We start from the raw sequence: 24,855 nt of genomic DNA on the forward strand, positions 1-24,855 counted from the left end.
CACAGGATCCTGTGGAGTGCAGCAGGCCAGGGACTCATATGCTCTGACCCCAAGACAGACTTGCAAGTTTACACAGTAAAATAAAAGTATAAATTTGTGTAACGAGTTTGTTTAGGACCTTAATTTATCGGAGTCTTCAATGATCAGAAAAACGAAGTTGCTTTGATACATCAACATTTACTACCATGAATATCAGTGCCAAAGGGACAGTAGACATGCTAAACTGAAGTGATCCTTCTTGAATTGAGGGCATAAAGCCATCAAGGCTGCCTTTTCTACCTCGTTTGGCAAAAATTATGGTGATGACTCCAGAAGGGACAGTCTCTCCTTGTCTCTCTGTAGTTCCAGTAGTTCAATCTCCAGAGACAGCTTGTACAACTCCAGTGCCATTTTCACATCCTCCGGGCGTGGGAGACACTGCGTGAGGTTTCTGCCTGCAAGCACGTGCTCACAGCCTTCAGAAGGAACCTCCTAAAAGAAATGAAGGCGGTGGGAGAGGTTGAGAGGCATCTGTCACATGAGAATGAAGGAGGATGCAGGCCGACAAGGGAAGCCCTACACGATCAGGACCGAAACTCTCCTCAGACTCGTGGCTGAGCAAGAAAACCAGAAATCACTTGGGTCCTACCATATTCTTCCCCAGAATACACAGATCGTTCTGTGACAGAAGCCCAGAGGCCTCAGTGGGGACAGGGACTATTTCTGCTGACCATCCAGAAATAGAACGTCAGCATATTATGAAGTCCAGAAAAAGCAAAGTTTGGAGTCAGCGCTGCCAGGTCTATGGGACCCCGCTCTCTAGAGCTCAGTTTTTCCTGTTACGGAAACTTCTAACTCAGCAGACACTTCAAGGCAAAAAGAGAGAGTTCCTTTGAGTGGGTCAGAAATGAATCCTGACAAGTCAGATGTCACCATTGCTGGCTGGGACAGAGTTTGGGGGAGGCCGCCAGGTTTAGGGGTTGATAGCACATAACTTCTTTGAACTGTGACACTTACCCACTCACACATGGGCACCTCTGGATACCAGGTTCTGTTCTCTGAGCAAGTGATAATTTGGGGACCAAGCACACCATAGCCAGAGTCACAACGGATGGTGATATTTTCAGATTCAATATACTGTCTCTTATCCACAGACAGTTTTCCATGTACTATGTCTGGCTTCACACACAGAGCTATAATGAAAACAAATTTTTAAGCAATCTATAAATTTATGAGAAAACACATAACTGTCTAGGATAATAAGAATGAACTATATTTAGGTGCTGTTGATTGTTCTTTTCTTTCATTTTGATAACAATAATATTAGTTTACATTTTTATTGAGCATGACCACCTATCAGACTTTGAGCTGAGCACTTTCTGTGATTACTTCATTTATCTCTCAAGATAGCCCTGTAAAATGAGTGCTGTTATTATTTCCATTTTATCCAGGAGAAACTTGAGATAAAGAGAGCTTAGGAAACTTGCCCGAGGTCATAGCAGTTTTAAATAGCATGACAGGATAGTTTTTTTAAAAGGTATGTGACCCTAGATTCTCACATAGCAAAGTAACTCTCACTCAAAGTTCTGATCTCTACAAGATTCTAGGTATAAAATTTTCCCTCTTCCTTATTTTTCTCTTGCAGGCAATGGACACAACGGTAGCAAACAAATCCTGTAGTTTTTGTTAGCAACGTGAAATTCAAGCTGTATGCATGTATGTAAAAATCAGACTCAATCTTGACTCCTCCTGTCCCCACAACAGGCTGCAAGCTGCGATCACTCTGTCTCCCCAGCGTACATACACCTGTACATCATACCAGGTGGTGCCAGCCCCAGGCTCTGATGGAAATACCTGTCACAGAACATGATATTTGGAGTTAGCCCAGGAGAGCCTGCGTATATACTAAGGCAATCTTCCATGAAAATTTTGCCACTGGCCCTCATGTACACTCATGTAAAATGTGATGCATTTAGAATATTTCTGGAAACATATACAAGAAACTGGTAATATCACCTCAAGGAGGCTGAATTTTGTGATGGTGAGACAGAAATGGAGGTTGATGTTAATTCAGATTCAGATTCAGATTAAGATTAATTCAGCCCTTTGTACTTTTTGCATTGGTTACCATCTGTATTTATGATTATTTAAATTAAATCAAATTATTTTGTGCTCCTTCATCAGAGAAGAAACTTTGCTCTCATTCCTTTTATGACAGTTTCATGACTTAGCCGTAGGCTGAAAAGGGAGCTGGGGTTACCTTTGCATTGAGGAGCTGGATGGGACCAGCCTGAAGAACTGCACGAAAGTTTTGCCTGTCCGACCAGAGTGTATCCTTCATCACATTCGTATATAAACTCATCTTTGGGGATAATGTATGAAGTAACCCGTCTATGATGTCCATGGGCAATGCTAGGAGGAAACCTGCAATCTTGATGGTGAGACAGGAAAGTGAGAGAGGCGAGCTTGCAGTCTGCATAAAATAGCACATCCCAGAATCTGGGGGGCGTGTGGGGGGCTCCATTCTGTCTTCCCATCTTCTCTGCCCGCAAGGTCACGCGGCCTGCCCTAGGCACCTGTGCTGCCCTCCTAGAGGCCTCAGCTGAGGAGCTGTAGGAAGCCTTGAGCTATGAGCCCTTAGGTTTCCCTTCACTACGTTGACAAGTCGACTCAACTTTACATTGTCAGGGACCATTTTGGCAGAAGGCTGGACGCAGCCCTAAGACACATGGTGCTAGTGGTGCACTTAATCGATTTCAGGCTGAATGTGGAGATGTGCATCTGTGAGAAACTGTAAGGATGTTAAGTCAATCCACCACCTCTGAGTCATTACACCTCAATCAAATGTTCCATCCATCTGCACCAAGAATACACTTATGGCATTGTAAGATATTCCAGGGTGGAGCTCACAGGAAGAATAAAAATAGTGACTTGCACATTGAAATAACAGAGAGGACATGGTGCAGAACACCTCTCTGCAAGGGAACTCTGTCAGGGTCCACCAACAGTGCATGAAAAAGTCAAATAAATGGAGCAGTGGGAACGCCAGACGAAGTACTACACTTGTGGACTATAGCAGTTACACTGCTAAGATGCTCCTACAAGCATGCAAAAAGTGATGGCCCACAATAAGTGAGATTGAAATGCTGGAAATGCCATAGCAGGTGGAAGATTAGGGATTAAATAACTCAGGGAAGTGAACATGCTAGAGTGGATATAGTACATATGCTGGAAAATCTACCAGGTAATTATGTTACAATGGGAAAGCTGGAGAATACAATATTTACCAAGGCCACAAGGAATTCCCTAACAAGAGCAGCACCAGCATCAAAGGCTGCAGCTAATGATAGCAAAAGTCATTAAAGAACAAGGTTCACTGATAACAATAGTCAGAGAGGTGTTCAGGTGTCTTAGAAGCCAAGTGAATGCACCATTATAATGAATTGTAAGATCAGAGAGGCAACCAGGGGTGACTGAGAATTATAAAGATTAGTAGACCACTGCTTTCTTGGGGGTGAAGATAGATGAGCAGCCAACAAGGATTACTGCTTAATTTGTACAGGGAAAAGAAATAAGGATGCATGGTCAAGGGACTGATGGTATTTAGCCCAACAAAAAGTCACAATCCCTTGCTCAGTTTCTGGACCGAGACTAGTTTTCAGGCTAAGCAATCATTGACTGAAGAAGCATCCAGTTTCCAGGAGTGAAGATGCTACAACACCTTGGAAAATATGCACAGTAATGAGTTCCCTAGTCCTCCATGAGGATCTATGTTTACTTATGTGGGTAAATGTGTACTGGTAAAAGGTGGAGAATAATCCAAGGGTTATTAGACATAGGACTTGAGTTGACATTGATACCTGGAACCATCACAGCTCTTCTATAAGATCACTTGGTGGTTATTTACATAATCTGTGAAAGTGTAATCAGAACATACAGATTAGTAGTTAGCACAGCCCCAATATTGGGTCCTTGGCCTGTAACACCCTGCCCTCTCCCTAAGGCAAAGAAAGTAAAAGAAATATATATCATATATATATATATGTGTGTGATATGGTACACACATATATATATATATATATATATATATACACACACACACACACATATATCAGGATATGAGGGGTAGGAGGGAACAGGGAAATTAGTGCCACTCTTAAAAATCTAAAGATGTGGGAGAGGTCACCCCATAATATCTTAATTAAAATTTAACAGTCTGTCTTCTACAAAGATTAGAAGGATTCTGGAGAATTACAGTACACTATTGAAAACTCTACAACATTTTTGTACTTATTGCAGCTACTGTACCAGATGTGGTATCTTTGCTAGAGCAGATTAATGTGGCTTCAGGTAAATAAGGCCACTGATTTATCAGAGGCCTGCTTTTCCATGCCTGTCAGAAAAGAAAATCAGAAACAGTTTGCATCCACATGGAAGTGTCAAAGGCATACATTTGCAGCTTTAGCCCTGGGCTATGATAACCCTCCTGACCCTGTCATGATAGACTCTGAAGATATCTTGACCCATCTGGATAGCCACAGAACATCACACTGATCCTATGAGTGAAAGGCATCATGTTAATTCTACTGAATGAGCAAGAAGTAGCTAGCATGATGATGCTCCAGAGAATAAAAGATAAAGATCAGGAGTTTGCTAGACTAATAAAATTTTTAGAGGTCCAGGACTCAGGGAACAGTAGGATATTCCATACAAACTAAAGTAAAATTATTGCAAATTGTACATCCCAACACGAAGAAGGAAGCACAGCACCTAGGAGGCCTTCTCAGATTCTAGGAGTAGCATAATCAATATGTGCAAATATTGCTCCAACTCATACTCTCAGTGACACAAAAGATCGCCACGTTGAGTGGGGACCATGTTAGGAAAGGGCATTGCAGAAGGTCTAGTCTGCAGTGACATCTTCCCTGTTGCTTGGGCCTTAGGACCCTGCAGAGCCTAGTGTATTGGAAGTGGCTGTAGTTGGAAAAGATGCAAATGTCAATGGGACAAACATGCCATAGGCCATTGAGATCTGAAGCAAGGCCATGCACTGCAGCAGATAATTATATGCTTTTGAAATATAACTCCTGGCATGTTATTTGGTCCTGATAGAAACTAGAAACAAAGCTCCTGACCTTGAGTCATCAAGTGACCATGCAGCCAGAATCAGTCATTGTGAATTGTCTGTCAGACCCACCAAGTTATAAGGTCAGGCAGGCAACCATCTATTGTAAGACGGAAGTGGTGCATCTGGGATTAAGCATGAGTGGGACCAAATGGCACAGCCAAACCTCACAGACAAGAAGCCCAGTTCCTACTTGTGACCAGCCACTGTTGAACAAACTTAGCTCAAACTTAGGACTGCATGACTTATCCACTACAACCAATGGGCAGAACAGGGAAAAGTCTGAGCTTGGTTACAAATGAATATTTTTGGTATGTGTGTACAAGCTAAAATGGATGGAAGCTATATTACAGCCTCATCAGGAGTAGTCTCAAAAGACAGTGTAAGGAGAAATCTTCCCGATAGGCAGAGCTGTAGGTAGTACACCCAAAAAAAGTGGCCTAAGGAAAGACTAAATTAGGATTTATGGCATGGAATGAATGGCATGTCTGGTCAGGGTCCTGTAAGAAGAAAGATTGCAAGACTGGGCATAAGGAGATCTGGGGTAGAAGCAGGTAAAAGGACATATGTGAGAGGGCAGGAAGTGTGAAGATTTTTACTCTGTTTGTTAACACCAGAGCATCCCCAATAGAAGAGGCATTAAACAATCATGTAGAAAAAATGTCACACCCAGTTGAAGTCAGCCATCCTCTGTCACTGGCTTCACTGGTGCTAGTACAAGAGGAAGAAGAGCAAAGTAGCCATGGGGACATGGATGAAATATAGGCATGTCCCCACAGCGTGGACTCCCACTCACCAAGGCTAATTGTTGTCACTGAATTTCCAACCTGCTGGCAACAATGCTAAGTCCCTGATATGATACCATCCGATGAGGCAACCAAAAAGCCACATGATAGCAAATTGACTATATTGGATCCCTTTCATCCTGAAAGGAACAGCAATTTATTCTGATAGAAATAGACAGGTTTTGTAGGTATTCATTTGCCTTTCCTGCATGTAGGATCTTACTCAGCACTGTTATCTGAAGGATTATAGAGCATTTGAACAAATGGCATAGAATATGCTATGTCCAATTAGAAGACCCATTTGCAGCCAAAAAGATGTGGTATTGGGACCATGGTAATGAAATCCACTACTGAGATCACATACTGCATCACCAGAACCTGCTGACCTATTAGAATATTGAAATGGCCTGTTAAAGGCACAGATAAAGTATCAGCTGAGAGGCAATACTTTACAATGATGGGAACTATTCCAAAATGAAGTATTCACCTTGAATCAAAGATCAACCTCTGTATGGAGCTGGATCCCCAATAAAATAAATGCATGGGCCCAGAAACCAAGGGATGAAAACATGAGTGGCCCCATTTTCCAACACTCTAAGTGATATACTTGGGAAATTTGTGCTTCTTGTCCCCGAAACTATGGGATCTGCAGGTTTAAAAGTCCTGGTTGGCAAAGTGTGAACATTTCCACTAGAAGAGATAGGAATTTTCCCATTGATTTATAAGCTGCGACTAATGCCTGGCCATTTGGGGCTCCTTTGGTCTTCTGGCCCAGAAGGCAAAAATAGGAAAATCTGGTCAGAGGTAATTGTTCTTGGTAATTAACAGACAAGGCTATCAAACACAACAAGAGAAGGGAGGAATGTGCTTAGCATTTGAGTGCCTCATGGTGGGGGAAAGGAAGGCACTTTACATTGGGGTCACAGTCTGGCTGTAGGGCTTGGAGGCAGCAGATGGTTGCTATTTGAGAAAGAAGAAGAAAGCAAGCTCAGAAAGGCAGGTTCAAGTAGATTGGTGCAAGTCTTGTTCTGAAGATTAAGACATATGGACCAGAAGTAAGGGAAGAGAAGAGGATAAATACAAAGAAACGAAAAGCACTAATGGAAAAGTCCAGCTTATCCGGTGGTCTATTTTCCCTGGTTCAGAAAAGAAGAGGAAATCATAAAGGCCAAGAGAATGGTAAGAAACAATGGGGGTAAAAAAAGAGAAAGTTGGATCTACTCCAAGAATCATGCAGGGTATATAAATTCCTTTACCTAATTTTAAACCTTCTCTTAATAATCTTCATCATATCGATATGAAGAAACTCCCACAATAACATAATCATATAAGCTCTTACCATAATTGCATGATGGTGTCTGGGGACTCCATGTGCCATCTGATTGGCACGTAGCTGAAAATTCATAGCTCTCATCACATGTATATGAAATCCTGTCTCTATAGAAATAGGCACAGCTATTGGCAGCACGATTTTTTTTATGTTGAGTGATTTTAACTTTCTTTGCATCTGGTTTTGGGCAGCACACCTCTAAAAAATAAAAAGTGAGGCTAATGGTTAGTAAAAAAAGTAAGGCTAATGGTTAGCCTCCTTACCGTGAGGAGGCTCCTGTGCCTGACAATCTAATTTCCACCTTTGGAAGATCTCACCACTGAAGAGAGGTTGGGGAAACAGAAAAGGAGACCCAAGACACTCTGAGTCTGCTCTCCTTGCCCCTGATTTGCTAAAGTACTCTAATTCTGTCATTTCTCTCCAACTAAGCATTTTCACTAGGAGGCTTCAAAATGAGAAGTTGTATTAAACCTGTATGAAAATGTAAATTTTCAAAATTTTTCAAGAGCAATGACAAATAACATCCATTTACTTATGGCTTCATTAGGGTTATATCATTATTAAGCCCTTTATTAATTTACACTTTTCAAGTCATGAGGAAGAAGAAAGTTCTCAAAAGTTTGTATCCATCTGACAGCGAATGCATAGAAATAAATTGAAATTATTGTTTATGGCCAGGATTTTTCTTTTTTGATGCAAAACTTGGGAGAAATAGCTATGCAAATCTTCATTTTTAATACAATAGGAGCTGATATAAGAAGATAATTTTTCATTCATTAGTAGAAATACTTTAAGATAGAACTTGGTATTGTCTGATATAAGAGAAGACATCAAAATAGAATAAAATAGTTTATTTTCCATATTAAGAGCTTCACCAGCACTACAATGGGATCTTTCACACATACTCAAATACTATCAGGGCTCATTTGCATATAAATTATAATAAAAATACGCATATGACATAAGTTGTAATAACAATTGTATTTAAGTTTATTTTCCATATTAAGAGCTTCACCAGCACTACAATGGGATCTTTCACACATACTCAAATACTATCAGGGCTCGTTTGCATATAAATTATAATAAAAATACGCATATGACATAAGTTGTAATAACAATTGTATTTATGTAATGATTTAGTATAGAAGACACATAAATATGTAAGTCATGAGTCTAAATTCACATTTAATCATATTTTATAACTTGGATAAACACCATCTCACTTCTGCTTTTTAAATGGCTAAATGTATTATTTAATAAAAAATGAAATCAATAAGACCATAGTGGGGAAAATAAATGTAACTGAAAAATAGGTTTTTAAACATCTATAAGCAATGCTTTGTTATTTATGTAGTAGCAGTAAGTTTTGTTAAATATATCTTTAATTCAGTCCTTTTATTAAAACCTTCATTCTATTTCCCCCAAATGAGTCTGAATAACTGCAATTAAAACTTGGTTAAATTTTAATATGAAAATAAATGGTCTTCTGATAGGTTGATAAAGAGACTTTTCATTATTTGTGCATTTCACACATTTTTTCAAATTCTGATCTGTAGCATAAAATTCACAGTATTCTGGGCCTCAGTGTCTTCACCTCTGAAATGGCAAAGTCCTGATAGACAGGGAGAAGGCAGCATTTTCTCTCTCTCTTGCCAATTCAACAGAAGCCCATAAAATAGCATTTAACCACCTTTCAGCCCTTCACTCATTCCCACAAATAGAGAAGGAGGTGCCTCTTCTAGTTTCTTTTTGAAACTAGAGAAAGACTCCTTTCTAGCCTCCTAAGGTAGGAGTCGGGATCTGTCGGCTACAGGCAGATCAGGAGACCCCGCTCTGTCGACCTGCCATTTCATGCCTCGAGAGTCATGAGACACAAGTCATCTGGCAGCTGCTTGAATTCATGACTGTTTCATAGACTTTCCTTTTTCAAAGCAGCCCAGTGTCTACACTGGGGAGGTAAGGGCTGTGAAGGAGGTCTGACTTGACACCTGTTGACCTGTATTCTCCATTCTAGCTTTACCAGTCATGAAGGTAGTACTTAATCCGCATAATGTTTGACTTCTCTGTCATTTGATTCTGAGCTGGGATAAAGAAAGTCACAATTTCTCCACATCTCAAACTCTAAGAACTTTATGGTCCCTTCCGGCAATAACAGTTACTATCCTGTTGAATTAATATAATTCTAAATTTACCTTGAATGACAAAATTATATTCATTTAAGATAGAGAACCCTACATACTGGACATTTAATATACAAAAACATGAAAAAAAAAAACTCACCCTCACACCCACTGAACGGAGTCCATCTCAAATTTTTCTGACAAGTCACAATTGTAGGCTCATCTGCAATGGGTTTATAGCCAGCAACACAGTGGAACCTTAACACAGTCCCAATATCATATACGTCCCCTTCTGTTGTCCTCTGATATCCTTCCCAGAAAGCATGTGGAATGTCTGGTAAGCCAATACAACTGTCTGCTCATAAAGGAAGAACAAGGGGAAAGGACACTATTATTAGGACTGCCACAGCCATCAATGAGCTTGTCCTAGCAAAAGGTGCCCTGCGTTCATTCAGCCAGGATCCAGCTTGACACAGCTGATGTATCAGCCACACCAGAAAACGCACACGGATGTTTGCCCAAATGTGTGCAGTACCACAGAAGTTCTCACTAAGGCCACTACCAAGTAGTATCTGTGTGTTGTGCAACTATAAGTAATATGAATCCTCCTTCCTCTTCATCGTACCTCAGAAATATAATGCAAATATTTATCAAGTTAGATATTTATTACACTTTATCTTCAAACATTTGAAATGGTATGCAGGGTAAGACTACTTTTTATTTGCTTTATTAAGATACAAGTCACATAACATAAAATTCACCCATTTAGAATGCACAATTCAATGGTTTTTAGTGTATTCACAAAGTTGTACAACCATCCCCACTATCAAATTTCAGGGTATTTTAATCATCCCAAAAAGAAACTCCATATTATTAGCAGTCACCCCCTATTCTCACCTCCCCCCAGGTCCTGGCAACCACTAATCAATCTACTTTTTCTCTCTATGGATTTGCCTATTCTGGACACTTCAAATAAATGAAATCATACTTTTTTGTGTGTGTGTGGCTGGCTTCTTTCACTTAGCATTACGTTTTCAAGATTCATCCATGTTGTAGCTTATATCAGTACTTCATTCATTTTTTGTTGCCAAATAATATTCCATTGTATGGATATACTACTTTTTTTTTTAACCATTACTCAGTTGATAGGCATTTGGGTTGTTTGGCTGTTATGAATAGTGATGCTATAAATCTTCGTGTAAAATTTTCTTGTGTGGACATCTGTTTTTATTTCTCCTGGGTAGATACCTACAAGGGTAATTTCTGGGTCATATGATAACTCTACAATTAATCTTTGGAGAAACTGTAAAAACTCTTCACCAAAATGGCTGCACCAATATCCCTTCCCACCAGCAGCGTATGAGAATTCCAATTTTATTACGTCCTCACCACCATTTGTTCCTGTCTATCTTTGTTATTATACTCATTCTGCTGGGTGTGAAACGGTATCTTTGTTATTATACTCATTCTGCTGGGTGTGAAACGGTATCTTATTGTTGCTAGAAGACCATCCTTACAAGAAATACCACAGGGGCTGGAGCTTCTGTACAGTCTCATCATCCAAAGTTGACATTAAAATTTCATTCTGCCAAACTTGGGTTCTGTAGTTGGGAAACATGGGGATCCAGGAGAAACCACCACAAAATTAGTATCCTCCTAGAGGAGCTCTGGAAGAGAATAAGGGATATTCCACCCATAATGGAAGTGTGTTCTTATTGTAAGAATTCATTTAAAAGATTTAAATCCCATTTGCCATACTGTAAGATAAGACCAACCATACCTGCTTATCACAAAGTTTATCAGTCCAAGCCAGCTGCACTTACTCCCACGTGCTAAAAAATGAAGGAGTCGATCAAAGATTTAATTAAAGCTAAAGCAAGAGAGTTAGAGAAAAAGAGTAAAGAAAGAAATCCTAAGTTGATAAGACACAAACCAGAACAGACAAATTATTTCCACTACTAGGTGTTGGTTTGGAAACATCAAGTACTGCAAAGGCACATAAAGACATCAAGAATCAAATTCAGCTCCCCTTCAAAATGTTAAAAAATACTGAATCAAAGGTTACTTTCCATGGATAAACTAAGTCTCACTTTTATGCATCAGAGAACCTCTCCTAAAAGAGAACACACCAAAGATTTGCCTTAATCGGGGGAAAGTAGATCTACTTCTTCAGAAACTGGTGAATCTTTACTGGTTGGTTCAATGGAAACTTCTTTGTCAAATCAAGATAAAAAATATTCCTCAGCCATACCAAATGATGCACAAACCACTTCTGTTAATCTGAAATTGGACAAAATTGATCTCCAAAGACAGGAGCTTCTAGGAAAATTACTAGATGTCCTATTGGTGATTTCCATAGTCTTTCAAAGAATCTCAGTGATGGGGTTAAAAGAGTAAGCACATCATTGCCAGTAAAGGCAGGGATCACCTCTCAGGAGTCCCTGCTGATGTTAGAGACACTGAGACCCAGGGAAAGAACACAGAATCACTCATTTTAGGCCTTGAAATTATCCCATGAGGTAAAATCTGAGGCAGGGCGTACAAAGAAAAAGGACTTAGCCCGGGAGTGGATGTGTGTGGGAGTAATGGAAATGCACAGAAAAGCACGTCTGCAACAAAAATGCATGAATTCCACATTGTGATGCCCCCAAGAACGCCAGTACTGCTGATGCAACTATAGAGAAGAAATCTCAAGGTGAAGGTCCACATTTAAACCTGTTCTCTCTGAGGGAGACAATTTACGAGTTTCTTCCTGTATAGCAGTCAAGTAATCAAAGTCTTGCCTCTTTGGCTATAAAATTTCTTCAAGAAGAGAAAGCCTGACATCGTAATCCTGTTCCTGATGTAAAGGCATTTATAAAGAGTCAGGGACAAGCTTCGCTGGAGCCCAAATCTGGCTGTCAGTCCCAAGCATTGCACATTGGTTGCCAGTGATCTTCACATTCAGCCCAGCATCACATTTTAAAAGCCCCTTCATGAATCATGTCGCTGCTACTGTCCTTCTCAGCTCCACAGGGCTAGGATGGTTTCCAGAGCTCTATCCTGGTCATCTTGCACTAGGGGTGTTGCCAGGGAAGCCGTTGTATTGGAATGCAATGGCCCAGAATAGTCCCCAAGGGGAGAAGACAAGTTCCTTTGCTGGAAAGAAGTTCCATTGATATAAGGAGTTTGGAACCCCCGACCAACTTTACAACCTCCAGCTTGTCTCTAATAAGGGTCTTGGGAGCTATGCAAAAGAGGCTGGATCAGGTGCAACACCACCATAAAGTAGACTGGAGTTAGTGGCATCTCAATGCTCTTTAAAGAATACTTGATCCCTTTGTTGTTGCTGGAGTTTCAGGTATCTAAAACTGCAGCATTGGTGTAAGTAATGTTAACCCGGACATAACTTAAGAAAGCTCTGGAACTATGAGGAGAGGATGGTGGAGATAACTGCAATACATATTTAATAATTTAAAATTGTATCTGGGACAGGGAGTGAAGAGAATAAAATTATTGGATTCTAAAAAAAAAAACGAAAAGAAATACTAAAAGAAATTCTTCAGGCTAAAAGCAAGTAACACCAGACAGTAATTTGAATTTACACAGAAAAAGAACAAGCACTAGAAAACATCATTGTGTCCTTATATAAGTAATTAAAAAGATAATATAATTGCATATTTCACCTCCTTTCTTCTCTTAGCTGATTTAAATAGCAATTGCATAAAACTACATGCATATAATTGCATTGTTAAGCCTACATATGGCAATGTAGTCTATTTGACAATAAGATCACAAAGGATGTAGGTGGTGATAGAGTTTGGATATGCTGCCCCACTAAAGCTCATGTCAAAATCTGACCCCCAATGTGGCAGTGGGAGCTCTGTGGGCCAAGGTGGGCAGATCCCCAAATTTTATGCATTAGAAGCTTGATCCTCATTGTAACTGTTGAGGGTGGGAAATCCTATTGTGGTAATTGAAAGGTGGGGCCTTGAAGAAGTAAGTAGATGGCTTGATGGTAGTCATGAGTGTGGTTCTGAAGGCTTTAAAAAGAGAGCACATGAGGAGCTATCTCTCTCTCTGCTCTGCCATTTTCTGCCATGTGAGACCCCTGTGTCACTGAAGCCATCACCAAGGAAGACTCTCACCAGAGGTGTACCCTGGACTTTGGACTTCTCAGCCTCTGAAACTGTAAGCAATAAATTTTGTTTTCTTACAAATCACTCAGTTCCAGGTATTTTGTTATAAGCAACTGAAACGAACCAATAGGGGTAGAAACAGGGCTGTACTAGAGCATGGAAATGACACCAGGTAGTAACTTGAATCCACAGGAAGAAATGAAGAGAGCCAGAAATGGTGACTAAAAAGATTAATGTAATAAACTCTATAAATATATAGTTGCTCTCCTTTCTTCCCTCAGTTACCATAAAATACATGAAACAATAAAATTACATATAGCAATAATTGTAACAATGTATGGTGGAGTTTGTAACATATATAGATGTGAAATGTGTTGCTGGATTCTGGATTGACTTTTTTCCTTCTACACATTGTGTATGTCATCTGGCCTCCAGTGTTCCTTATGAGAAGTTAGATATTAATCTTACTGGGATTTCATTGTACATGATGTTTCTTTTCTCTTGCTGCTTTTGAGATTTTCTCTTTATCTTTGGCTTTCAACATTTTCACTATGTTATTTCCAGGTCTGAATCTTTTTGCATTTATCCTACTTGAGTTCGATGAGCTTCTCAGATGCGAAGATTAATGTATTTTTTGCCAAATTGGGAAGTTTTGGCTATTTTTTCTTTAAATGGTTTTTCTGCTGCTTTCCTTCTCTCCTTGTGGAACTCTCATGCAACTCTCATTGGTACACTTAATGGTATTGCACATTCCTCTGATGATCTGTTCATTTTTCCTTATTCTTTTTTCTCTCTATACTTCAGACTGCATAATCTCAATCAATCTTCAGATTCACTGATTCTTTCTTCTGCCAGCTCGAGTCTACTGTTGAGTTCCTCTTGTGAATTTTTTATTTTATTTATTGTGCTTTTCAACTCCAGAATTTTCACATGATTTCTAAAATAATTTCAATCTTTATTGATTGAATTTTTATTGATTTTTTCTGTTGATTTTTGTATTTGATGTGACATAATAATAATAATAATTTAATATTATTTTTAAATTTAATATTAATATTATTAAATTTTGTTTTTAAATATTGTTTCCTTTAGTTCTTTGAACATATTTATAATAGCTGCTTTGAACTTTTCTGCTAAATCCAATCTCTGAGCTCCCTCAAAGACAATTTCTATTGTTGGCTTTTTCCCTTTGTATGGATCATTCTTTTGTATTTCTTTATGTGTCTGATAATTTCTTATTGAAACTGGACATATTAGATCATACATTGTAGCAGCATGGATAATGACTCTCCCTCACCACCTTCAGGGCCTGTTGTTGGTGTGTCCTCATTTGCTTGGGGTTTTTTTAGTGACAAGTAGTTCAGTTATGTTGATTTCCCCCAAAATGTGCAACATCTAATGGTATCCTCAGAGGGCAAAGCCATGCACACAGTCTTTCTGACCACCAGGGATGATATGGTTTTCTTTTTGACTGTCTCTTTCTCATTAAGCTTTACACTGGTCTGCATCTACTGGTATTACATACAACTCTTAGCCTCCAGTAACTGTAACCTGATTGCTCCATTTTTTTACAACTCCTTGGGGCATAAATTGCCTCACAGTCTGATGCAATTAAAGTCACACCTCTTGGCAGGGGTAGGGTGTTGACAGTGTTTGAAGCTTGCTCTAAATCTCCCCAGGAATAATCTCTGTGCTATACATCAACAGCTGGAGGAAATCAGAGAACTCACTCTTCACCAGATGCCCCAGCAGAATCCTTCCTATGGTGTAGGAGCTATGGGTAGGGAGAAAGGGGGTGCAGTAGAAACTGGTTCTGAAACCCAGCTGTGCCCACCACCCAGTATACATATTCCACAGCCCAGAACCAAGTGGAATGAGGTCTGTCAATATTTACTAGCTGTCAAATACACACATGATAGTTCTTCTGTCTTAGGAAGCTAGAGAAGATTGGAGATGCCACTTAGCTGCTGAGCCTACCGGAACAGCTCTCCTACAACATAGAACTGTGTAGGAAAGGAGAACTGAATTCTCCACCAGATGCCTCACCTAAAACCTCCCTATATAATGGGAGTTGGGTAGAGGAACAGACACTGATGTCTGGCTGCTGCCACCTGTTTGGTACAGTTTTCCACAGCATGGAGTGTTGGAAAATGCTATTACAGAATATTTGCTGGCTTCCAAATCTATCCCAAATACCTCTTACACCCCAGAGAAGTGGGGGAAATGGGAACTGCCACTCATGAGTTCATGAAAACAGTTTTCCCACAAGGTAGAGCCGTTGGGGGCTGGGCACAGCCCCTAGTTCCAATGCAATGGTGTCCCACTGTTTGCAGCAAGTCTGCATAGATTTGCTGAATAAATGCTTCTCAATGTGTTGTAAGCCCTTTGATCAGTACTTAGAAACCTTGAATGGTTTTCTTTGAGAATTTTGACCAACTTAACAGATACTTCTCTGGGAGAGAGGTTTCCTCAAACTCCTCATTACACTGTTCCAGAAGTTCCCAGGGTAAGTTTCTTGACATGTCATGGGGGCAAAAATAAGAGCACAAGACATCAGTGGCTTCCCTCCTTACCTGTTTATGACCTTGGGCAAGTCATTTGACTTCTGTGAATACTTTCCTCATCTTGTAAAACGAGGATAATAATAGTGCTCCCAATCATTAAGAGGAGTTGTTGAGTTAATTCTTATTATACACCTGGTCCAGTGCCAAGTTGTCATTATTACTGTTATCACTGTTTTTAGTAATCCACATGAGTTCATAGTTTCAGAGTGTCAGAATTGTAGCTCGTCCATGCAGTACTTTTGTGAAAGTTAGAAAAAGGCACTCCTCCTCAGGACATGTTATTATCATTCAAAATAATTGTCATAATATAATGATTTTGTTAGAATGAGACTATTTTCTATCAACTTCCAGAAAATTGTTGAAATAAACATATTAATCCACAATGTCTACAATATTAATGCCTCCCCTTAGGTTTGGAGTATGCACAACATGCTCAACTGTATATGACAGCCTTTGTAATGATATGTGGCCTTGTAGAGTGCACTAAAGTTATTCTTCTTTCCAATGAGAAAAAAACCAAAGAAAATTATTGGTCTAAATTTGAATTTTACTGTAATCTAAAGTGATGGAACTATGTGATACAAATATGCCCATATCAACACTTCTGGTTGCTTTTAGATGCCGCACATTGAAATTCCTTCATGGCTCATACTTACTGGGCTCACAAATGGGAGGAGAAGGATTCCACGTGTTACTGGCTTCACAATGGATTAAACTGTTGCCTCTGAGGATATAACCTTTCTGGCATTGAAACACAATAGAGTCTTTGTAAGAATAGGTGTGTCCAAATCCAGAAACAACACTTCCATGTGGAACATTTGGCTGAGAACAAGTGATTTCTAAAGAATCATGAGAAAAGACAAGTGGATTATAAAAGAGAAATGGCAATAAGGATATTACTGTTAATCTGGTTACGAGTATAACATGAATATCTGACATAAGTAGATATCAAGTTGATACAGGGAAACATTTTAAAGTGAATACACAATTATACATAAATTTCAGCTTTTAAAATCCTCTGTAAAATGAGGTCCCATCACATTAGTCATTCTTTAAGATAATTGGGATAACTCCTCCAACTTCCTCACTAATAAAAAACAGTCATATATAACCCAGAAGAAACATATATCTCCAAAGCCCCCAAAACTTCTGATGGATCTTGGACATGACCAGCACCATTTGCACACAATAAGCACAAAATAGTCACCAGCCCCTCCCTTTGTAAGAAACCTCATGTTTTCTGAGAAACAGAAACCCTTTTCCTTCCACAAGGGTGCAATTCTCCACCCTGGTTGCATAGCTTCCACATTAGCATAATATCCCTCCTTGATTGTATCAGCCAGCCTTTGGTGCCCTATATAAGCTCTACCACCCCCATACCTGGTGCTGTCTTCCATTTTGAGGGCAGCCCCGGTCTGCCCTCCACTTTGAGCACAGCCCAGCAGATTCCTTTCCTTTAATAAAGCTTGATTGGTACCTGGCGTTTTGGCTCACTTTCTTTCATTTTGGAGCCTAAACTTGGGAAGGGTTCTGGCCAATGTTGTTGGATGATCACCACCTGGGTTGATTGGCCCTTGGCCACCCTTCCCAGACCTGCCAAACCGGGTACATTTGGGACTCTCTCCTTTTGCCATTTCAGACCAATGCATCCAACATCAGCCTTAATTCAGGGTGAGTCAGTGGGTCTGTCCTGCTTCTACAGGTTCCCCCAACTACTCTCTATGGCTATGGTCTCTATGAAGCCCAGGTGCGTAGCTGAGGGAATCCCTCTCATGCCTCTAGCTATTGGAGGACCCTGCTTCTACAGGTTCCCCCAACTACTCTCTATGGCTATGGTCTCTATGAAGCCCAGGTGCTGAGGGAATCCCTTTCATGCCTCTAGCTATTGGAGGATTGCCCCCCAGCTATTCAAGGACGCTCCTCTAGCTGGTCAGTGGCTTTTCTCTCGAAAAGAAGGTGCACAGCAATGAGGATGCTCATTATTGGCACCCTTCTTCTACCACAACTGCCCATTTCCTTTCTCACCCTTCACATGGGATCCTCACAATCCAAACCTCCATGCTCTATGCCCTTGGGCTGTCTCCTGGCCAATTTACCTCTTGGCCTCCAGGGAGACATTAAACCTAAACGTTTCATTTTCTATCCTACTCCATGCTCTACGCCTCCAGGCTTTCTCCTGGACAATCTCTTGGCATCTAGGGAGACGTTAAAACTTGAACACCTCATTTTTACAATCAGGTTTGGGCTAAGTACAAACTAGACAATGGATCCCAGTGGCCACAAGATGGCACTCTTGATTTAGATACTCTCAGAGACCTAGACAGCTATTGCCACTGAAACGGCAAAGGCTGGAGAGATTCCTTACGTTCAAGCCTTTTTTCTCTCTCCAACTACAATCCTTCTTTCTGTCAAAACTATCCTATGTCTCAAATTCTCCTAGCTCATGCCTGACCTCCCCTCCCAGACTCAGATCAATCTTCTGATCCGTCAGCCTTCACCTTTTTCTCTCTTTCCCCTACCTGATCTTGAGATGCTCATCCTCAGCCACCCAACCCCTCTTTTTCTTCACCTTCATCAGGTAAGAACCCCACCTCAGCTCTGGCTCCTTTATATCCCCCTCTGTGAAGTGACTGGGATGGAAGGAATTGTCTGAGTCCATGTCCCCCTTTCTCTTTTGGACATTTCCCAAATTGAAAAGTGACTGGGATCCTTCCAGTCCAACCCAGACACATATCTTAAGGAATCCAGATATCTCACCCAGTCTTATGATCTCACCTGGTATATTTTTATGATTCTCACTACTACATTGTCCCCTAAGGACAGGGAACAGGTCTGGGTAACTGCCCAACAATAGACAGATGAGGTACATGCTCAGAGTAACAGGTGGCCTGTGGAAGCTGTTGCTGTTCCTCACATGGACCCAAATTGGGACTACCAGGCTGGCCACGGGGACCTGGATCTCTAGGATAACATGATCACACACCTACTTCATGGCCTCCAAAAGGCTACTCACAAGTCAGTCAATTATGACAAGCTTAGAGAAATCACACTAAAAATCCTATCAAATTCCTAACCCACCTCTCTGAGGCCCTACATAAATACACATGTATAGATCTAAACTCCCCTGCAGGCATGGCCTTCTTATACTCTCACTTCATTACCCAATCAGCACCTGATATTTGAAAAAAACTAAAAAAACTTGAGGATGGTCCAAATATGACCCAACGAGACCTCCTCAGTGTAGCTTTCAAGGTTTTTAAAAATAGGGAGGAGGAAGAGAAAAGAGGGATCATTTTAAAAGAGATCAGGTCAAATACCAACTCCTGGCTAATGCCACCTGTGGCTCACATACTCCAAAGCCCATTCTCCCCCCAATCCCAGAAGAAGGATGATCCGTCTGCCGGTGATTATCCTCTCACTCTTGCAGGCCGCTCACGTCCTTCTCACAAGAGCTACTCCAAGACTGGTCCTGACCTGCTATTGCGGGTTTGCCCTCATGGGACATGAGAAGTATATGCCACTCCATGTCCCTAACTTTTATTATACTATCTGTTCTAGAACTTGCTACAGGATTGGATGCTTCTTAGCAATGTCATTGTGACAATGTACCTTTTAAATTCTTTTGGCTCCCTCACCCTTCGCATCCTTCCCATGTTTTTCCTACTATCTCAATGCTCCCCCTTACCTGGAACATGGAGGTTCCAGGTCTGCAGGGACGATGCAGTCCTCAGTGAATCAGACAGTTCCCCAAGTGACTCATCGGTCTCCCACTTCATGAGAAACTTTTTGTGGTCACCCCACCACCACCACCACCGTCGATGCAGCCCACAACATTTCCACAACCGTCTCTTCACTTCCTCTAAGTTCACCTCACTGGGGACTGTCAGCGTTGTGTGTTGTGCGGGGCCTGCCCACACTCTGCCTTACTAACACCACCAAACTCTACAGCTCACTTGCCCCCTCCTCATCCATGCCCTAAAACTGGAATATATTTCCTCTGTAAAACTACATTATCCTGTTGCCTACCCCCTAACTTGATTTCTTGCATATTTGTTTGGCTAATCCCTGACATCACACTCCAGACAGATGGAGACGGGACTGGGACTAACTTTGCCCCCCTCTCAGGAAGTGCTCCCCGCTCCCATAGGGCACTAATTGTGCCTTCTAATTGCGGCAGGGATCCTTCCTATGACTGGGACCAGCCTGGTGGGCCTTGCTACTGCCTCTCAATTCTATAAAAATCTTTCAGAAGAACTAAGTATAGATAGCATCTCCTCCCTCCAGCAACAGGTCACCTCACTCACAACAGTCACTTTACAGAACCGTTTGGCCCTTGACCTCCTTACAGCTGAGAAGGGAGGCACCTGCCTCTTCTTGGGTGAGGAATGCTGTTTTACGTAAATGAGTCCGGGGTGATCCAAAACAACTTAAACCATTTAAAGGCAAGCACTGATCACTGAAGCAAAGGGTTACAAAGCACAAACACACCTTGGGGTGGCCCCAGTCACTGAACCCTTGGATACCCTGGCGTATGCCCCTACTAGAACTCCTAACTGTGCTGGGACACATCCTACTCTTTGGTCCCTGCCTCTTTCAGTGTTTCTCTAATTTCTTGCAGGAATGTATGCAGACTTTCACCAACCAAAAGGTCGCTGAATTGTTCCTGCAAGGAGGATATCAGCCCCTCAGAATCAGTGACCCTCCCCCAGAAGAATACAGCCTCCCCACACAAGACCAATACCCTGCCACCTAATTGTTCTCCCTGCCAACATAAACCTTTTATTTTTTCCATATCTTCACCCATCTCCAGCAGGAAGTAGCTTCAGAAGAATGAGACCTTCGCCCCTTTTCCCTTCTCCTTATACTTAAAAGGCAGGAATGATGGATCTTGGACATGACCAGCACCATTTTGCACACAATCAGCACAAAATAGTTGCCAGCCCCTCCCTTTGTAAGAAACCTCCTGATTCTGGGGCCGGCCCGGTGGCGCCGCTTGGGAGTGCAGCGGCGCTCCCGCCAAGGGTTCGGATCCCACATACAGACCGGCCGCTCACTGGCTGAGTGAGGTGCGGGCGCAACACCGAGGATTGTGATCCCATTGCCGGTCCCGGTCCGGTACGGGCGCGACACTGAGGGTTGCGATCCCTTGCCGGTCATGAAAAAAGACAAAAAGGAAAAAAAAAAAAAAAAGAAACCTCCTGATTCTGAGAAACAGAAACCCTTTTGCTTCCGCAAGGGTGCAGTTCTCCACCCTGGTTGCACAGCTTCTGCATTAGCATAATGCGCCTCCTTCATAGTATCAGCCAGCCCTTGGCACCCTATATAAGCTCTCCTACCTCCACGCCTGGTGCTGTCCTCCATTTTGAGGGCAGCCCCAGTCTGCCCTCCACTTTGAGCACAGCCTGGCATATGCTTTTCCTTTAATAAAGCTTGATCAGTACCTGGTGTTTCGGCTCACTTTCTTTCAGCTTCTAATATAATGGCCTAATTTCCCAGATGATTTTGGTTTTGGATCAGTGGCCCATGGTAATAGAATGGTGGTCATCAAGAGGCAGCCAGGTCATCAAAGACCTGTGCCCTCACAAGCGAAAAATGAACCCCCATTCCCCACCCCACGTCCAGTTGGTCATCAAGTCCTGTCAATCCTTCTGCATTAACTTCTCTATAAAATCCCTCAACTTCTCCCCAGGCCCACTGCCATGGCTACAGGTGAAGACACCTTTGCTTCTCAGCTGGATGTTTGCAACAGGCGCTATCTTAGTCTGTTCCTGCTGCTGTAACAAAATGCCTTAGACTGAGTAGTTAATAAACAAGAGAAATTTATTTCTCATAGTTCTGGAAGTTTGAAGGTTCAAGATCTAGGCACCAGCAGATTTGGTGTCTGGTAAGGATTTGTTCTCTGCTTCTGAGATGGTACCTTTATGTCGCATCCTCCATGGAGGATGGGTTGAACACTATGCCCTCACATGGCAGAAGGGCAAGGGTATCAGGGAGCTCCCTTTAATCTCTTTTATAAGGGCACTAATCCCATTCACAAGGGTGGATCCTTCATGACTGATCGATCTTCGGTTCCAACGTGAACTTGAAGGGACACATACAGACCATAGCAGGTACCTCTTAGTTAAGTTTTGTCCTGCTTCAAATTGTTGTCCATCCTGAAGCCAGAGTTATCTTTCTAAAATACAGCACATTTACTACCCCGGTTAAAGCCTTCCAATACTCACCTTCATGTTTGTTCTGAACTCCTGAGCGTGACACATGAGGCCCTACTAAGCTCTCACTTTTCCAGCCCCTGCTACTTCCATCTCCACCTTTTGCAGACCTGACTCCAGGAATTTTGAAGTGTTTGCAGTATCGTACTCTCTAGTCCCCCTGGTTTGATTGTGTTCTCTGGTTAGTCAGAATAGTAAACAATACTATTTAAGTAATAAAGGAAGTAATAGTAAACAATACTATTTAAGTAATAAAGGAAGATGCCTTGCGCTAGCAAACTAGCAATAGCCTAATATATCTTCTGGCTCAATCATTGCTTGTTTGTCCTGCTGACCTTCTGGTATTTAGTAGGTTTTGTTTGCCCAATAGGTATATATGGCTGACATTACAAGTGCTTACCAATATTTCCATTTTTGCTTCCTGAATAGACAAAATACTATATTCCCCAGTCCTCTGAGGGTAGGTAGTGCCTACATGTTACTAGTTGCAAACAAAGGACTGCAATGGAAAATAATATGTGGTCACTTCCAGGCCAGAGCTCTTAATAGCCAGGTCACAACTTGTCTTTCTCTTTTCCTCTTTTAAAGAGATTGTGAAGGCACATTTTGATATGGAAAAATAATATGTGGTCACTTCCAGGCCAGAGCTCTTAATAGCCAGGTCACAACTTGTCTTTCTTTTTTCCTCTTTTGAAGAGATTGTGAAGGCACATTTTGATATGGAAGTGTCATCAGGTCAAAGCAACCTGGTTTGCTGAGCTGGTTGTTAAGCTAATACATAGACTACGGCTGCTCTGGAGAGTCTCCTGAACGTGCAGCTGACTTGGTATGAATGAGAATAAACTTTTACTTCACCAAACCCGTGAGATATTGGTGCCATTTGTTACTATATTCTAACCCTGCAAGCAATAAGTATAAGCTCGCCAAATAAATGATGGCATTCTTCCATTTCCCCAATAAATTCACCTTCCTTTTTCTTTTAAACAAAAGAGAACAAACAATTCAAAGCAGAATTCATCTTTATGACTTACTTTCACAGGTAGGAGGGCTTGGGCTCTTATGACTTACTTTCACAGGTAGTATGACTTACTTTCACAGGTAGGAGGGCTTGGGCTCCAGACACCTATTGTTTTATTCTCCACTGTGCAGGAAATGGAGGCTTCACCTAAGAGTGAGAAGTTGGGGTCACAGGTGTAGGTGACTGAAGACCCATATGTGTAGATTTGTTCATCTCCACCATTGTGCTTCCCATTGCTGATGTGTGGAGGGGACTCGCACTTGACAACTGAGATGAGAGAGTGAAGAGAAAAATAATCAGGGAGGGCATTGTTACACATCTAAAATTCATGCAAATTCTAATTCTAACCAAAATTGCACAAGAATGTTATTTCCTAATATGGTTTAGGTTTGTAATTATATATAAAAAATATCTTTACTTACTTTCACATTGTGGAAGAGGATCACTCCATTCAACTCCTCTATCTTGGATCTCACAATGACTAGTGGTTGAGCCAATTAAGACATATCTGAATAAGACAGGACCAAAGACTATAATGGAATTCTTCTCACCCTAAATTAAATTAGATAAAGGGGTCTGAACAAATAAAACTGTTACTCAATATTAAAATGCAGAAATAATGTTTTCTTGGATAGGACTTCCCATTGAGCACTGCATCTAGTAAAACTTCATCCCTGCAATGAGTGTGTGTGTTTCTTCACTTGTTCTTTCATTGTTTGGTCTGTTATTGAACATATTCTAGGTATCGGCATGTTATTCATACAGAACTCAAACAGGACAATAGAAGACTCACCGGAGTGTGTTCTGCAGTTTTCTTTGGGTGAGAGTACCGGCTAGATAACTGACCCCAAATTCATGCGATCTCTGGTTTGAAGCCTCCTTCTGACTTCCAGGTGCTTGGCTTACTCTCATATGCCATTAAGTCCCTGTTTACCACCCTCTTGAGAAGTCCTAATCTTTCTTCAGTTTGTCTCACTGCCATCTATGTGTAATGAAAAAGGCATTGCTAGTATGTTTTCTCATTGTAGCACCATCAAGGAATAAACCTACAATGTGATAGAACACTAAGGAAATGTCACTTTCAGCAATCTAAGAGCCTCTAGAATTTACTGAATAATTATTTAAAGAAAAGTATAACTTTTAATAAGATAAAATACAGCTAGAATTAAGCATTTGCTTGGAAATTTCTTTAAAATGTAGTTTATCTAACCTAGCCAAGAGACCAAGCAAAAAACATTGTTTCTGGCTGTTCCAACAGCACCTTAGTTCTGAATCGTCTCACTTTCCCTCTTGGGAGCTATATACAACAAGGGAAACAGAGGATGAAACTGAGAAAATTAACAACAACAAAAAAAAACTAACAAGAAAAAAGACTAGAGAAAAAATGATAGATACAGACAGTAAGGAAAGTAAAACCATCATATGCTTAATTGGAGTACCTAAGGAAGGAACCTAAGAGAGAACAAAATAACTATTTAAAAATGTATTTCAAGTAAATATTACTGAAATAAAATAATACTTTAACTTACGTAATAAAATTGTACAGCACATAGCCACAAAAAAATGAACCAAATCATCCCTATCAAAACAACTAAGAATAAAAC

At 41.0% G+C, this 24,855-nt stretch overlaps 1 protein-coding gene and 1 pseudogene across 1 annotated transcript in view; one reads left to right on the forward strand and one right to left on the reverse strand.

Annotated features, from left to right (window-relative positions):
- Positions 1 to 186: 186 nt before the first annotated feature.
- The window catches only part of C4BPA (complement component 4 binding protein, alpha), a 35,338-nt gene continuing 10,669 nt past the window's right edge, over positions 187 to 24,855 (reverse strand). The window contains exons 4-11 of the mRNA XM_008587663.1: positions 23,674 to 23,759; positions 23,324 to 23,518; positions 16,678 to 16,860; positions 9,500 to 9,694; positions 7,229 to 7,417; positions 2,240 to 2,410; positions 997 to 1,172; positions 187 to 471 (exon numbers count right to left, since the gene is read on the reverse strand). Coding sequence (XP_008585885.1) covers positions 295 to 471; positions 997 to 1,172; positions 2,240 to 2,410; positions 7,229 to 7,417; positions 9,500 to 9,694; positions 16,678 to 16,860; positions 23,324 to 23,518; positions 23,674 to 23,759 — 1,372 coding nt within the window. The 3' untranslated portion in view covers positions 187 to 294. The remainder of the gene's footprint in view (positions 472 to 996; positions 1,173 to 2,239; positions 2,411 to 7,228; positions 7,418 to 9,499; positions 9,695 to 16,677; positions 16,861 to 23,323; positions 23,519 to 23,673; positions 23,760 to 24,855) is intronic.
- LOC103603182 lies at positions 9,819 to 12,710 on the forward strand (annotated as a pseudogene).

Source organism: Galeopterus variegatus, unplaced genomic scaffold (assembly GCF_000696425.1).
Source record: "Galeopterus variegatus unplaced genomic scaffold, G_variegatus-3.0.2 Scaffold4488, whole genome shotgun sequence".
Lineage (NCBI taxonomy): Eukaryota > Metazoa > Chordata > Mammalia > Dermoptera > Cynocephalidae > Galeopterus > Galeopterus variegatus.